The sequence below is a fragment of the Heloderma suspectum genome, chromosome 2 (genome assembly GCF_057233095.1).
Source record: "Heloderma suspectum isolate Gila_16-S chromosome 2, 16-S_ref, whole genome shotgun sequence".
NCBI classification, from domain to species: Eukaryota; Metazoa; Chordata; class Lepidosauria; order Squamata; family Helodermatidae; genus Heloderma; species Heloderma suspectum.
In genome coordinates, this window is record NC_139459.1 from 302,096,363 (window position 1) to 302,111,514 (window position 15,152).

The following is a 15,152-nucleotide window of genomic DNA, read 5'->3' on the forward strand; positions in this document are numbered from 1 at the left end:
GTTTGGGAACCAAGGTCTTCACTGAACAACTGCAAAGTGTTGGTGGCCAAGCATGGTTTGAAAGGGCAAAGTGGAGAGTGGGAGAGGAGTGCTTCACCCATCCGTGGTTTTCCGCTGCAAGCCCCTCACTTCCCACCTGGGATTCCAGACATGTGTGTGCCACATCACAGGGGAAAGCAAATGTGTTCCAGGAGAAAACCAGTGATGGTGGGAAGGGTTAAGCACCCCCTCCTCCTGCTGCTTCTCCACTTCAAGTGGCATCCTCCCCCCCCCCCCCACTTTGCAGCTACTCAGGAGAGACAGCTTCTCAGGCCTAGGTCAGTTCTTCTTTTTGGGTAGTTCCATCTAAAGCCTGCATGTTTTTGTATGCATGGTGCCCCGACATTAATTCAGGTCCAGAACTGAAAGATACCATTTCAGGTAACATGCTTAGCCATACCACGCCACCATGCCATTATACATCGACCTGTGTCTGCATTTCTGTTGCGTGACATTGCTAAGTGTGGTAGCACAAATGTACTCACCCTGGTGGTGGGCACCACATCTATAAAAACCCATGGTCTTTAGCAGACTAACTGCATGAATCGTGACACACTGTTTCCTATTGATATTGTTTCTGAACAAGGGCCCTTTCTTAAGGTTAGCTGGTGATTCCATCCATCCATATATGCCCACCTGGCTGCAATACATCCTGGGCCAGGATCACCAGGGGAGGATCTTTTCCAACCAAGTACCTCAGGTACATGGTGTGACAACAAGAGAGGGAACCTTCTTTGTTTTGGCACCCTGATTGTGGAGTGCCCTCCCCATGGAGGTGTGACTGGTACTAACACTGCAATCATTTTAGTGCCAGCTCAAACACCTTTTTTTTTGCCCAGGCATTTTAATTTTAAGAAGATTACATAAGAACATAAGAATAACATGCTGGATCAGACCAAGGGTCCAACCACGTCTAGCATTTTGTTCATACAGTGGCTAACAAGCTGCCTCTGGGAAACCCGCAAGTAGGATGGGTGTGCCGTTGTTATGTGGATATATTTTATCTGCTGTGTTGTAAGTTTGCTGCCTTCCTTGATTGGTTGTAATTGTGCAGTCTTTGTGTTTTTATTGCATTTTGAGTTATTTTAATTATATTTTTGTATGCCACCCTGGAATCTGGAAAAATGATGGGCAGTTTAAAAATGTTTGCATGAATGAATGAATGACCTGGGAAATCCAGAAGCACCTTCACACTGTTGCTAGTTTGCTGCAGGGATGGCCAGTATTGCTAGTGTGAGATCCATGGGTGTTACCAAGCTTTGATGGATGTCTCTCTCTCTGACATTTGGAACAGGGCTTGCCAGGATCAGCTGGGCCTCGAGGGGAAAGGGTAAGGACTTTTTGATGTATTCCAGATGTTGCTTCCATACTAGGGGTGTACTTGCAAAGCAGGATTGTTGAAGCTGAAGATGACTGGTAATGTGATCAGCCATTCCTCTTTATAGAGGAACAACATTGTTCGACAACTGAGTGCCTCCACTGTTTCTGACAGCTTCCAGCTGCATTATCTCCATGCCCCAACCCTCATTGCTATGCAGACGTGTGAGCTGACTGCATAGCACAGTGCAAAGCCCAGAGGTCCAAGGCACTAAAATGCCACTGGCTCATGGAATACCCCTAGGTTAGCCAAACCTAAGTGTTTCAATCTGGATCTCAAAGTCAAGAGAGTGCTGTTTGTACTAAGCCTTGTACGTGTGGAATTTCCCACACTAATACTAGCAAGGGAATCCCTTCCTTATCTCTGGCGAGACATCGGAGATAAAGAAAGGATCCCCTTGCTAGTGCTAGCAAGAGAAACCCCAAGCTTTTGTGTGTGTTTGTGTGTGTCTGTGTGCGTGAGTGCATGTGCAAAAATGTGCGCCTCTGTATTGAGGAGAAGGTTGTGGAGTTTGGCTGGTTTTGATGGCAACCATGAAGACATTTCACAAGTGAAATATATCTGTTCCCTTCACCCAGCTCCAAAACGGAGTTCTTTCCTGGATCCTGAGCCTTGTGGAGTGGAGTAGAATGCTGGGCATCCACCTTTGCCTACAGGAGGCCTACATAATTGGTGACCGACCGAGCTGAATGCAGCTCACCAGCCCTATATTGTGGTTTGCCGGATTCATTGCAACCCCCTTTTCTTTGCAGTCCCAGGCAGGCAGTGATCAAACAGAGGCTGATTAAACTTTTGAAAGGCCACCATAGATGGCTGTTGGGTTGATGAGTCACAAATTGTGCAGGCCTAACCTGCAGAATTCTGAATGGCTGAGTAGTCATATTGGTCCAAAAAGCTGATGAAGTTAAAAGCAGTAGCTCTTTCCTGTTTCTAGAGCTCACTGAGATCAAGAACTGAGCTGTTTCTGTGCAACAATGACAGATATTGAGACTGTGAGTTGCATTCTGGCCATCACATGAGACTCTCTCTCATTGCTCATCATTAATTAACTCCGAACTAATTAGATTAGGGTGCTGGCCCCCACTAGTGAGACAGGGAGTCTGAAGTTGCAGTGCTTGGCCTGGTGTAGATGAGCTGATGAATGCCCACTAGGGATCAGTCATCATGGCCCCCTTCTAGGAGGGCTCTGTCATCTTCATGGGCTGTCTGAACCCTCTTCCCATGTTGCTTCCTTCCCCAGGGAGAGCAGGGAGAGCCTGGTGTGCCTGGAAAGCCGGTAAGTCTCGTTGTTGAACAGGCATTGTTGCAGAAGAATGGCTTCTGGATATTTTCGTAAGAAAAACTGCCTTGAGGAAACTCTACCAACCTCATTGTAGCTCTCTTATTTTGCTGATGGTTTCATTTCTGGGCTGGAAAGGGCCAAAAGAGACCAACAGTATGGTCTCTTATCCCCTCCACAACGTAGTTTTACCCACACATCAGGTGCTCCGAGGTATTGCATATCAGCCTTACCTGACCTGGTGCCCTGTTTTGGACTAAAACTCCCAACATTCCTGACTGTTGGCCATGTTAGCTGGGGCTGATGGGTGATGAAGTCCAAAATATCTGGAGGGCACCAGGTTGGGAAAAGCTGTCCCACATAAATCATGTAAATAACAGCCCAGTTGTATTCTGTGTATGGGAATGTCCATCTAGCACCCACTGAATCTCCCCAGGATTGAAAGAGAGACACTTGCATGGATGGAGAACTGACCAAAGCCTATTACACCATCACCATCCCCCTTCCTCATCCTGCCTAGTTGCTGGGCAGATGGAGAACTTTGTCAGCCCTCCATCCTGAACAGGGGAGATTCTGACCTCACTTGGCTATTTCTACACAGCCTGTAATTGTGGATAGGTGCTGCTCAGTGATGAGGTGGTATTTTCACAATATGCTCTGGAAAGGTCTCAGCAGCTTCTTTTCTTGTGTGTCTCCCCTAGGCTTCCAGCCTCTCGGGAATCAAAGGAGACAAGGTAAGTGCGTGGTAATAAATCTGTAGAGTAGAGATTTTCAGAATAGGCAGTAGAGCACAATAATGACCCTGTTTGCTGTATATTGGGGGGGGGGGATCCCTTGAAGAAAATGCTTCAAGTCCATTCTGGGTCTCTTTTCCAGCGGTTTCGTTCCTGGATTTTGGCAGCATCTTAGGAAGCTGCCACACTTGTCTTTCATTAACAGTATGGCAGCCTTCCCCAACCTGGTGCCCCCACTATACTTGCTGGGGGGTTATGGGAGTTGTAGTCCAACACATCTGGAGGCACCAGGTTGGGGAAGGCTCTAGGACAAGAAGCAAGAGTGCTGATGTGATACTGTGGAGCACTGAAGCCATGATACCGTCTACTCCTTTTCAGGGGGAGAGAGGCCCTGGAGGACCAGAGGGGCCACCTGGACCCAGAGGAGAGGCTGGGAACAAAGGGGAACATGTGAGTGTCCTTGGTGCTCAGGCTTATGCAGAGATGTCTCAGCATACATTGATTAGGAAGATGCATCATGCAGGACTTGTGTATCTTTCCATTTAGTACTCTGGATTTCAACCCAAAGTGAGATGCACACACCTGCGCATTTAGTTGGAGCTTGTTTCCACTTCTGGGCGCTTATCTGGCCACCTGCCAGGAGAGCAAATGTCAGGACCATTCTAGAGAAGGCCACAGAATTTGCCCTTTGCTTTGGCGACTGGAGGCAGAGCAGGGCAGGATGGTTCTTCTCTGGTAGAGTGGAGGTGACAGAGCCCTTCCTTCCCACTGCTGCCCGTCATCCTGACCTGGTCTGATTTGCCTCTGTTCCATAAGACTTTACCAGGCCCTGCTTCAAATCCCTGCTGTTCAAGTTGATTACCAAATCATGATTGGGTCCTTCCAGTTGGAGTGAGATCTCACTAGATGCTGAATGTCAAGAGGCGCCCTAGCGGCCTCTTTCAGTAGACTCCAATAGCCAACTCAAGACACAGACAAAAGGATTCTTTTCAAGGCTTTAATCCTTTTACAACTTAAGGACTCTTTCAGATGCTAATCACCAGCGACTAAGCAAAGAACAGCAGAGTGGCCTATGTGCCGAGTAGGCAGTTGATCCCCGTTTGAAGGAGAGTCATGTGAAGACCCTGAACTTATGGGCTAGGGAGAGATCCTCCCTCTTTCCCTTGGGTCCACGGGAGGCGGCCGTTGCTTGTGCGCCAAACAGGCGCTACGCCTCCTTTCCGCACCCTCCATCGCTCGTCACTCTTTGCGTCTGCGTCAAGCATCCAGCAAGCCCCCCTCCCACACTTTCTCACTGCTAGGATCACTATCTATCTCAGGAATGCCGGCAGGAGGAATCTCTGCCAGCTGCTGTGCCTGTGAGGGATGAGCTGGCTCCTCTCCCACAGACTGCTGATCCTCCTCAGAATCAGAACTGCTCTGGGGCTCTATCGGCTCAGTTTCCACCCTGACACTGAAGTTCTGTTTTTATGCCCATGTGACAAAAGAGTTTCCTGCTCCGGGTGGCTGAATTCCACGTTGGCCTGTGGCAGACCAAAACTTGGTAAAATCTTAATATAGGTGAAGCTGATCTTAAAGTAAAGATTATATCACATCATTGTAGGTGTATGGAAGGGTGAGGTGTAAAGGGGGATGCGACACATCCCAGGAAGACTTTTTAAAATTCTGACATGGCTTTGTTTTTCTTCTAAGGGGCCTCCTGGATTCAGTGTCCCTGGCCTACCTGGTCCAAAAGGAGAACAAGGGGACAGGGTAGGTTCTCTTCTCATTTCCTGAATGTTCAGCCAGCCAGCCAGCTGGATACCCTGAGTGCTGCTCTGTTAATCCTTTGAGGGGAGGAGCCGTGGTTCAGTGGTAGAGCACCTGCTTTGCACATGGAAGGTCCTAGGTTCAATCCCTGGCATCTCCAGGTATTGCTGGAAAAATTCCTGCCCAAAACCCTAGAGAGCCATCAGTGTCAACAGTACTGGGCTAAATGGACCCATGGTCTAACCTCAGTATAAGGCAGCTTCTTGTGTTCCTAATCCCCCCATCTCTTCTCCGAGGAGCAGGGATCTGCTCTGCCTCTGCACTTTGGTAGTAAGTAGGCCCTTAGCCTGCCCTGGCAGTCTTTTGACCCAGTTTGCTGACATGAGTGCAGTGCCTCAGCTCCCAACTCCAGCAGGTATCACAGGCAGGTTCGAGGCTTGCAAGTGGCAGGCATGAGCCAAGTCTGAGCAGCCAGCTAAATACTCCTGGGGAAGGATTTAGGACTGTGCATCCTTACAACCTGTGGGTAAGAAGGATCCTTTCTTTTCCTGGAGCTGTTTCTTAATCCTAGCCTGAAAGAAACTATGGAACAACTTTGCCTCTCTAGGAGCCTCTGCTTTCCTGACTTGATATAGAACCCTATTTAATGACTGTCTCTTCCCTCCTAACAACCAGGGGACTGTCGGCCTGGCTGGCAAAACCGGCCCAAAGGTAACTACTGTGCATTGGATGAAGGGAGTAAAAGGGCACTGATGGGGTTCTGGGCTGGGCGGGTGGGGCTCACAGGGATGTGATATTCAGTGTGTGGTAGAAGACCCACCTGGATCCTGTCTGCACAGATCCCTAGGCGTTCAGGGTGCGCCTCATGCTCTCTAGAATATGAGACTCTGGTTCCGCCCACCTGTGAGGCAGGGCATCATCTCAAGCTGGAAAGGCTCAGACATTTGGGATATAGTAAAAATATTTGTTTTGTTTACAGTTACACGTATACCCTCCAGGAGAGTGGGTTTTGCTCCCCCATTTTAATCTCAAAACAACACCGCAAGCTATGTTTGGCTGAAAGATAGTAGTAGCCCAAAATCTGGCAATGAGCTTCGTAGCTGAGCAGGAATTTGAACCCAGGTCTTCCCAGTTCAAGATCAACATGTTTCCCATAACACCACACTGGCTCTCAGATGGTGGTTCTGTACAGCTTGGATAATAGGGTGTGTGCGCGTGCGCGTATGCATGTTGTGTATGTGTAAAGACACCTTCTAGATTTCCCAGATGTGTGCTGGTGAATGATGGTCAGGAGTTTGGGCCTAATCCAGGATCCTCCTTTATTTGAACTGATACATTCTTTCCCTTGGGCTGTTCCCTTATTTAGGGTGACCCAGGAGAGCCAGGTGAGAGAGGAGAGCCAGGAAGACCAGGGGCAATCGGACAGACAGGCCAGCGAGGAAAAGAGGTAAGTGAGAGTGAAGGCACTCCCCCTCTTGTTCTAGGCCAGTACTCTTCACCTTCTTCAGACCTTAATCCAAACATTCACGTGGGGACCCCCATCTTAACTTTTGACCATATATTTGTATGGTAGCAGTGGTGCTGATACGACCCATCGTAGGTTAGGCTGTGACCCAGTGAATCCTAACCCATCAGCTGAAGTTCAGTGTTCTAGACAATGTGGGCCACCTCTGAGTTAGTACCATCATTAGTATGTTCTTGTTGGTGGTAGAACTTTTGCCAGTAAATGTGGGAGGCACATCAGTTCCAGCCAGGAGTGGCACCCTTATAACGATGCTGGCAGTGCTGCATGGACATGATTTCCATGACTTTGCAGGAGAGTTCCATGGCAACATTGCTACATCATTCTTAAGTCAGATTCTTCCTACTTCTCACCTAATCTGTAGGGTGCTCGCCTCCCAGTCCACTAGAAGGCAGGCTTTTTCTACAAGAAAGACTTGGTTTGGAAGAGGTTACCATCCACTTCCTCTCTAGGACCAGTCTTTTTCCTCCAGAGTCATGTTCATTTTTCACCGGCATACAGACATTTCAGCCGAGGCTGGACAGCTATCTGTCAAGGATGCTGTAGTTGCATCCTGCATTGTAGTCCCTGCATTCAGCAGTGGGTTCAGCTAGATGATCTCTAGGTCCCCTTCCAACTTTAACATTGTAAGAATCTGTAGAATGGGGATACAAGGATAGGTTTGTAGCATGTTGGCATCCTTTGGAATTCTGACCTATTGCCTTAGATGGCACAGCTTAAGGGCATAAGGATGTTTAACGAGCAGATTCATTTGGCATACTGGCACTTGAAACACAAGATCTGTTGAGGATGTTGTTGTGTTTTGGTGAGAACAATTGCGGGTGTTGTGTTTTTAATGGAAACAATTTCTCTGCTGTGGATTCTTTGCTTCTAGGGTGAAAGAGGTGACAAAGGAGATGAAGGGACCCCAGTAAGTAATAGTCTCTGAGTTTGCCTGCTGCCAGCTGATTTTCTTGCTTGTTTCATTTAATCAGCAGTCTGTCATTGCTCTCTTTCTTTTTCTGTCCCAAGGGCGAGCCAGGTCCACCAGGCAAAGCTGGAGAGAGAGGTCTGCGGGTAAGTACAGTGGAAGCACCACTCAGGTTGTGATGCATGGCATAAGAATGGCTGGAGACAGTCATGGGATGTAGCTGCAGGATGTTGTAAGTGCTGAAGTGGGGTAGGGTGGGTGAGATGGTTTGTAGCTTTATTGCCATCCCTCCCTCCAAACTCTCTGTTGCTTGAGCCAGGACTTCGTGGAGGTGCAGAAGAGCTGTTGGGGAATGTTTCCCTCCTTGTCTGGCCCCAACCTGAACAATCGAGATATAAGCATCAGCAGTGCTGATTGGTGTAGCTCACTGGGGGTAGGCCTACACCTTGAAAGCTTATAAACTACTAATCCTCCACGTTCTTGGGCAAACCTGGAAAATTCCAGCTTCCCTTTGACTTGATGGCTTTTTAGCAGATGTAAACCAACTTGTTTGCAGGTCTTTAGAAAGGCTCAGAAGACCCACCTGTTTTTGCTGGCTTTCCCATAATCCGTGGGATGCAGGTTTTATTGGCGTAATGTGTTTTTCTAGTATTTTATTGCATATTTATTGCTTATTTGTATATTTTGTATGGTTTTCATCTTGTATGCCCCTTGAGAGGGGTTTCCCCTTAAAGATGGCCTAAAAATAATTTTAAATTAAAAAAAATCATAACTAAATAACAGCATTGTATTCCCTAGATCTGTTGCCTTTAAGGCCCTTGTATTGCCCCTTTTATTGACTAGTTCCGCCATACAATCCCACCCCTTGATTAGCCAATTCGATGACACTGTCCCTGCAGCCTTTTCCTGTCTGGAATGAGCCACCTAATAGCATGTTTGTTTTTCTGTTTTTATATCGAAGGGCCTGCCAGGAAACAGAGGGCTCCCTGGTGCAAAGGGGGACCAGGGCGACCCAGGTGAAGATGGGAGAAATGTAAGAGCACATTGCCACCCTCAAATTCTCTTGCAGCACCTGGCTACATAGCTTTGCTTTTACTATGTTGCTTCTTCTCCTTACAGGGTAGTCCTGGAACACCAGGGTCAAAAGGTGACCGAGGAGAACCTGTGAGTATCTGGGCCACCTTTCTCCTAGTGTTTGTTCAAAAGAGCCTTATTCTTATTGAGGGCTTCTCCAGCCGGTCTAAATCTGCTATTTGGGATCTTCCCTAGAGACCTAGACCACCCTGGGAGCTCTAGATGGGAATGGGCAGGTGCATGGGGCTGAATGGGCCTGTAGAACAAATATGCTATTTTAATGCAGTAGGCTGTCTCCATATTCCTTCCCAGCCATCAGAGCTTCCAGGCACCCCCATCGTTACAGACCTTAGTATAGTCTAGACATGAAGGATCTAGACCTCCTGGAGTGGCCACACAGGGACTGGCTATTGTTCGCTGCACCTCTCGTTCAAATCCATTTCTTCTCCTTGCGTCCACGTTGGCAAGCAGAGCCTCCTGTGCCTCAAATTCTTGGCCTGTACATATTCTTTCTCCCTTCTGTTCCCTCACATGTTCACGGTAGCACTCTCTAATCCCATCTGCTGCATGCACATCCCAAAGGCACTTGGCACTGTGGATGGAACCACTGCTCCAATTCCCCACATTATACTAATAAGGGCACATCTGGTGGTAGAGTGTTTAATATTTTTTGTGCTGATTCTGGGGCTGACATCCAGTCTCTAGGGAAGAGGTCCCCAACCTTTTGGACCTGTGGGCACATTGGGAATTTGAGAAACTACTGTGGGCACCACCACAAAGTGGTTCCCACTGAGGCTAGTCACATAATGGCTGCCGTCGGCAGGTGGCAAGTCAAAGGAGGTGAGGGTGAGAGAAATAGCAAGGCTAGAGGCTGGGAGGGAGGGGGAAATAGCAAGGGAAAGGGGTAGAGGGGAGAGAAAGAGTGAGGCTTGGAGCAGGGAGAAACAGTGAGGTAAAATGGTGAGGGGGAGAAATAGTCAGGCAAGGCTGGGAGTGGAGAGAAATGGCAAGATAAAGGGGTGAGTGAGAGAGCAAGGCTAGAGGTTAGGAAGGGAGAGAAAGAAGAAAGCTAGGGATGGGGATGGGAGAGAAATTGTGAGGAAAGGGGTTGAGAGAAATAGCAAGGCTTGAGGCTGGGAGAGTGAGAGCAAAGGGGAAAGAAGAAGATCTCTCTGTAGACAGAAGAAGATTGGGTGGGCCAAGAAAGAACTCTTCCCTTCCCTTCCTGCTTGCTGAACAGCTGATCAGAGGCAGGTTCAGGAACAGGAAGGAGAACCTCATGCCCTAATGTTTTTTCAACTTTATAAATTAAAAATAAGTTTTTGAAGTGGGCAGGGTGTGGAGAGCTTAGCGGGACCCCTGCTGTAGGGAAAGGCAATAGCCTGAAGGCCCATGATGCAGCAACCTTGCTGAAGTTAATAAGCAGGTCTGGGCTTCGTCAGTGTTTAGATCAGGGATGAGGAACCTGTGGCCCTCTAGATGTTGGACTACAACATCATCCTTGACCATTGGCTATGCTGGCTGAAGCTGATGGGAGTTGAATAACATCTAGAGAGCGACAGGTCCTGTCCCCCTAGCATAGATGAAAGACCATCTGAGAGCACTTCCTTAAGTTCCATCATGAAAGAAAAGTAGGGTATAAATGTCATAAATCAATCAATAAAACAGGGAAGGCTGATCTAGCTGGTCATTTCTGAAGTCCTGACCCTCCTTGATGTCTTCTCCATCACTGAGTTCTGAAAGAAACGCAGAGCCTTCTCAATGCCTGGTGGAGATGTTTAAATGAATGGAGGACTCCCTTTCCCCCTATGAACAAATGTGCACTCTTATTTGAGGCAGTGCGAAATCACCACTTAAGTGTTTTAATCTTTGTTCTTCTTTCTCCCTCCCTCCCTCCCTCCCTCCCTCCCTCCAGGGGCAGCCAGGACCCCCAGGCCAGGCAGTAAGTTCCATGTTTTTCCCCCCAGCTCCAGTACTTTGTTTTGACTCTGCGAGTATCTGACATGTCCCCTTTCCTTCTCTGCTTTGCAGGTCAGTGTGGGAGCCGGAGGAGGAGGGCAAAAGGGCGAGAAGGTAATTGTCCTATGAGATCCTAGCATCTCCCTGGTGAGAGCTGTGGGAAGACTGCAGTCTCTGGCAGAACTGGGAAGGCACAACTGTGCTCCCTGCAAAGATATGATGTCTGAGGGCTAAGCTGAATGTGATTTTCAATATGTCCTTGCATTTTATGTATAGTGTATTTCTATGCAAACAGTATCTTCTCTCTCCCCCCTCCATCGTGTGTGTGTGTGTGTGTGTGTGTGTGTGTGTGTGTGAGAGAGAGAGAGAGAGAGAGATTATTATCAGTGTCACAGCAGGTGTGAATTAACCCTTTCCTCCCCCGTTTCCATCCAAAGGAAAGCCCCTCCTCTGCTATTTACATTGGGAGGAAATCCTTTATTGGCACCAGTGGGGGATTTCCTCCCAATGCAAACCCAGTTTCAGAGGAGGGATTTTCTTTTGGGCCATAGAAAGGGAGGCAAGGGCTAGAACATAAGAAGAGCCCTGCTGGATCAGGCCAAAGGGCGATCTAGTCCAGCATCTTGTTTCCCACAGTGGCCAGCCAGCTGCCTCTGTGAAGCCCACAAGCAGGACCTGAGGGCAATAGCCCCTCTCCCACTGCTGTTCCCCATTAACTGGTACACTGAGGCATACTTCCCTCTAGGATCAGTGGCAGCATTTAGCTACTATGACTACTAACCCTTGATAGCCTTATCCTCCATGTATTTATCTAAACCCCTTTCAAAGCTGTCTAAGTTGGTGGACATCACCACGTTTTGTGGAAACGAATGATTTTTCTGAGAGCCAACCTAGTTAAATATGTCTTTGCATTTAAGGTGCAGGTTTTTAAGACTTCAAACAGCACCTGCTGGGGAGGAAGGAGGGACAGGGATAAATATTGGGATCTTGGCAACAGCAGAGGGGAAAACTTTCACCCCCAGTGCATGGGGGCTATTTAGTTTGGGGGGGGGGAATGGTAAGCAACAGGAGGACGTAATAGAGTTGTATAAAATTATGGTGTGGTGAAAGTGGACCTCTCACAAGATTAGAATCCAGGGTTATCCAATAAAGCTGAATGGTGGGAGATTCAGGGCAGAGAGAAGGAAGTAGTTCATACAGTATATAGTTTAACTATGGAATGAGGCTTTCATGTTTTTTCTGACCCTGTGTGTGCCTGTTTCCCTTTCAGGGGGAGCCAGGGGACCCTGGAGAGGATGGAATGAAAGGTGTGAAAGGAGAGGTTGGTTTACCTGGCCTGCCAGGAGAACGGGTAGGTATGAGTTCATTAGAGTATATCTTAGGAGGCCCAAGAAGGGAGTTGGGACCTTATCAAGAGAAGTCTGAAGCAATGTAGAGTTGGGCACAAATAAACATTGGAGAAAGACAAGTTTTGGATGTGTGGAATGGAGGGCAGGTGTTTGTTGTTTTTATTGATGATTTTCTCTTTACACCATGGCCTTGGGTAACCTGTGAATAGAAGGGCTGTCAATAAAACCAACAAATCACCACCACCATCCGGATGGTGGTACCTTGGAATGGGTTGCTTTGAAATGGGTTGGAATGTTGGATGCTTTCAAAGGAAGGTGCCTTACTAGTCAATCGTGGGTGGGTGTGCGGGAGGGAGTTTATCATGGTGTGAGATAGGGCTGGAGAGAGGGGTGCCTTGAAGCTTGCCCTCTGAAGTGTGAACCCTGGCAAGGGAAGATGGAAAGAGGCTTCATGGGGGAAAGTCTGTTCTTCTGTGTACAAAGCATAACAAGACAGCAGGACAATTCAGCTGGCCTGAACACAGGTTAGGAATGTCTGAATGGAAGCAAGGATCAGCTACTCCCTTCACACACTGCTATTGCAGAGACATCTTTTTTTCCCCCCCTCTTGCAGGGAATTGAAGGTTCCAGAGGTCTCCCCGGAGTTCGTGTAAGTCCCCCCCCCACCTTGGAAAGGAACAAAATGTCCTCCCTCCCCTGTGGTTCTTGGAAAACTGACTGCCCAGTTCCATGTGGTCATTTGTGCCTTATCTGTTTTTCTTTGCAGGGTGACCCAGGAGATCGAGGCCTTGTGGGAGAAAAGGTAAGAGAGCTCTGAGTAAGCCACATGCCAGAAGAGGTGGAAGAAGGAAGGGCAATGCTGTGGCAGGAACCATGGGAACCCACTGAATGCATATATAAGGCTGTCCTTATGTTATGATGTCCCCAAGTAATTGCAATATTTGTAATCTGATGCAGAAGTTGGCATTGGATGGAACCTTGGCTTTTTTTTTTTTTTAAATTAACCACCACTGTTGCAGATAAGGAAACTCCTACTGAAGAGTCTGCATCGACGGACCCACAGGCAGTAAATAATAAGAATCAGAAGAGACCTATGTTGCTATCAGCTTCTTTGGAATCACGTGGAGCATATGTAGGAAAAATGGTGGTCAATCAGTTTGGATATAATGATGTGTCCATTACTGTTGGACCGATTATAATTGAAGTCGTGCCAGTCTTATAAATGGGAGTGGGAACTTCGCATCGGTATTTGGCCTTCCATATATGACAGCATTGAAATGGGCTGTGTGGGGCCCTGTTAGATTCTTGTCAGTTTACATAAATTTAATTTCACTGGTGCCATGCTCCATAACGCTTGGCTTCTCAGCTTTTTCGTGAGCTCAGAGTTTGGAGTACCTTGGTGCAGAACATTGGGTTGTTTTGGTTTTTAGCTCCAAGTCTACAAATCTTGCCCACAGTCCTCATTCTTCCTACCTATCACCTTCCTGTAGTCCAGGAGTGTTCTTGCCTTCACTTTCTTTCTCCTTCAGGGCGACCGAGGCCCACCAGGACTGGATGGCCGGAATGGGCTGGATGGAAAGGCTGGGCAAACAGGGCCTGCAGGCCAAAGGGTAAGTGTGATGCTTGATAAAAGGTATGGACTACAACAGTGGTGGGGAACCTCTTTCAGCCCAAGGGGCTGAATTAAATTCTGGAGAAGCTCTTGGGGGCCACATTCTAGTGGTGCCTGGGGCAAAAGGGTTGGGGCCAAACTACCAAAAAGATCAGCATATAGTTTATTGTAGGCCTCAGGAGAAGGATTTCAACCTTCTAGAATGGAGGGCAGGGGTGTGTGGAAAGCTGGGAAACCACCAAACAATCAGTGATCTGGGGAAAAGGGGAATGGGACAATGGAAGAGGGTGGGGCCATCTGGGAAACCCCAGAGGGCTGAATTGGGATCCCTGGAGGGCCGGATTTGTCCTGAGGTTGCCCTCTCCTGGGTTACACATACAGTTAAGCCACAATGACACTGCTTTACAGTTAGCCCAGTCAATTCTTCTGGGGAGCTACCGCCAGTCTGTATAAAGAAGAATTAGGGTAGGCACTCATTTTGTAGCATTTGCAGTCTACCTTTAACAATGTATTGAGCAGGGGGTTGGACTCGGTGGTCTTATAGGCCCCTTCCAACCCTACTGTTCTATGAATGTCCATAATAAAGGCATTGAGTTGTGGTGGTTACTGTTTTATCCCCAAATAATAAAAGATACCAAGTAGGCCTCATGGTTGTTCTTATTGGACCAGATGAGTTGGTGGAGGAGGATGCAAGTTTGACTTTCGCAGCGTTCTTCATCAGGCACAATGATTCTGTCTAATGACGAGTTCTTTGAAATGTGAGAGATTGCATATGCACAGCAGGCTAGGGCAGGCTGGGAGTTGTAGGACTTTTTTCTGTCTAAACATGCAAAGGATTGCACCCTTCCCTTCATTGGATCATCCTTGAACCTAATTTTGTCACCTGTAAAAAGGAATGTATAAAACATTTGTTCAGGGAGAATGTGTGATCTTGCACAGTCCTAACTGTGCCTCCTGTTTTGGTTAGATATGTCAGGCCTTTTCTAGAACTGACCTGACTTTTATGGGAAGAAGAGAAATACGGTTCTTTGACAAATCCACAGCCTTTTGTGGATTTGTTAATTTGCATATAGAAAGTCAGAGTAGAGGGATACAACAAGCATTAGCTGATGTATAGCAATGATGGGCCTTGCCTCCAGGGCTAGTCTAAAGGGTATCTTAGCACCTTAGACCAAACAGAAATTAAACAGTGTAGCATTTTACGCTAGATCCTGAGCCCACAATTGCTGCTGACATCACCACTGTGATGCGTCCTTCCTTGTCACCTAGTGTTCACTAGCATTCAAAGCAAATGCACAAATGTGCCACAGAGTTTCTTTCATTAGTTGCAGCTGTTTGGAAAGCGCTGCCTGCAACCACCTTGATGTAAGATAACCTTTGCATGTCTGCATAGACTTTGAGTTCCTATAATTTTGCCTGTCGAGGATGCTGCTGTATAATGCTAGTGATGGTTTTACAGGCATGAGTGAGACTGGCTTTGTATTCCTGAGTCTTGCAGTAACCGACAGTGGAACCAATGACCTAGGGAGGTAGTGGGCTCTCCCACC

General features: G+C 47.7%; 1 protein-coding gene across 1 annotated transcript in view; it reads left to right on the forward strand.

The window, feature by feature from the left end:
* COL7A1 (collagen type VII alpha 1 chain) overlaps positions 1-15,152 on the forward strand; it is a 159,004-nt gene that overhangs the window by 74,399 nt on the left and 69,453 nt on the right. The window contains exons 47-63 of the mRNA XM_084832478.1: positions 1,334-1,369; positions 2,658-2,693; positions 3,398-3,430; positions 3,809-3,880; positions 5,123-5,182; positions 5,855-5,890; positions 6,546-6,626; positions 7,576-7,611; positions 7,713-7,757; positions 8,573-8,644; positions 8,731-8,775; positions 10,601-10,627; positions 10,717-10,758; positions 11,915-11,995; positions 12,607-12,642; positions 12,760-12,795; positions 13,523-13,603. Of these exons, the coding sequence (XP_084688604.1) occupies positions 1,334-1,369; positions 2,658-2,693; positions 3,398-3,430; positions 3,809-3,880; positions 5,123-5,182; positions 5,855-5,890; positions 6,546-6,626; positions 7,576-7,611; positions 7,713-7,757; positions 8,573-8,644; positions 8,731-8,775; positions 10,601-10,627; positions 10,717-10,758; positions 11,915-11,995; positions 12,607-12,642; positions 12,760-12,795; positions 13,523-13,603 (855 nt within the window). The remainder of the gene's footprint in view (positions 1-1,333; positions 1,370-2,657; positions 2,694-3,397; positions 3,431-3,808; positions 3,881-5,122; positions 5,183-5,854; positions 5,891-6,545; positions 6,627-7,575; positions 7,612-7,712; positions 7,758-8,572; positions 8,645-8,730; positions 8,776-10,600; positions 10,628-10,716; positions 10,759-11,914; positions 11,996-12,606; positions 12,643-12,759; positions 12,796-13,522; positions 13,604-15,152) is intronic.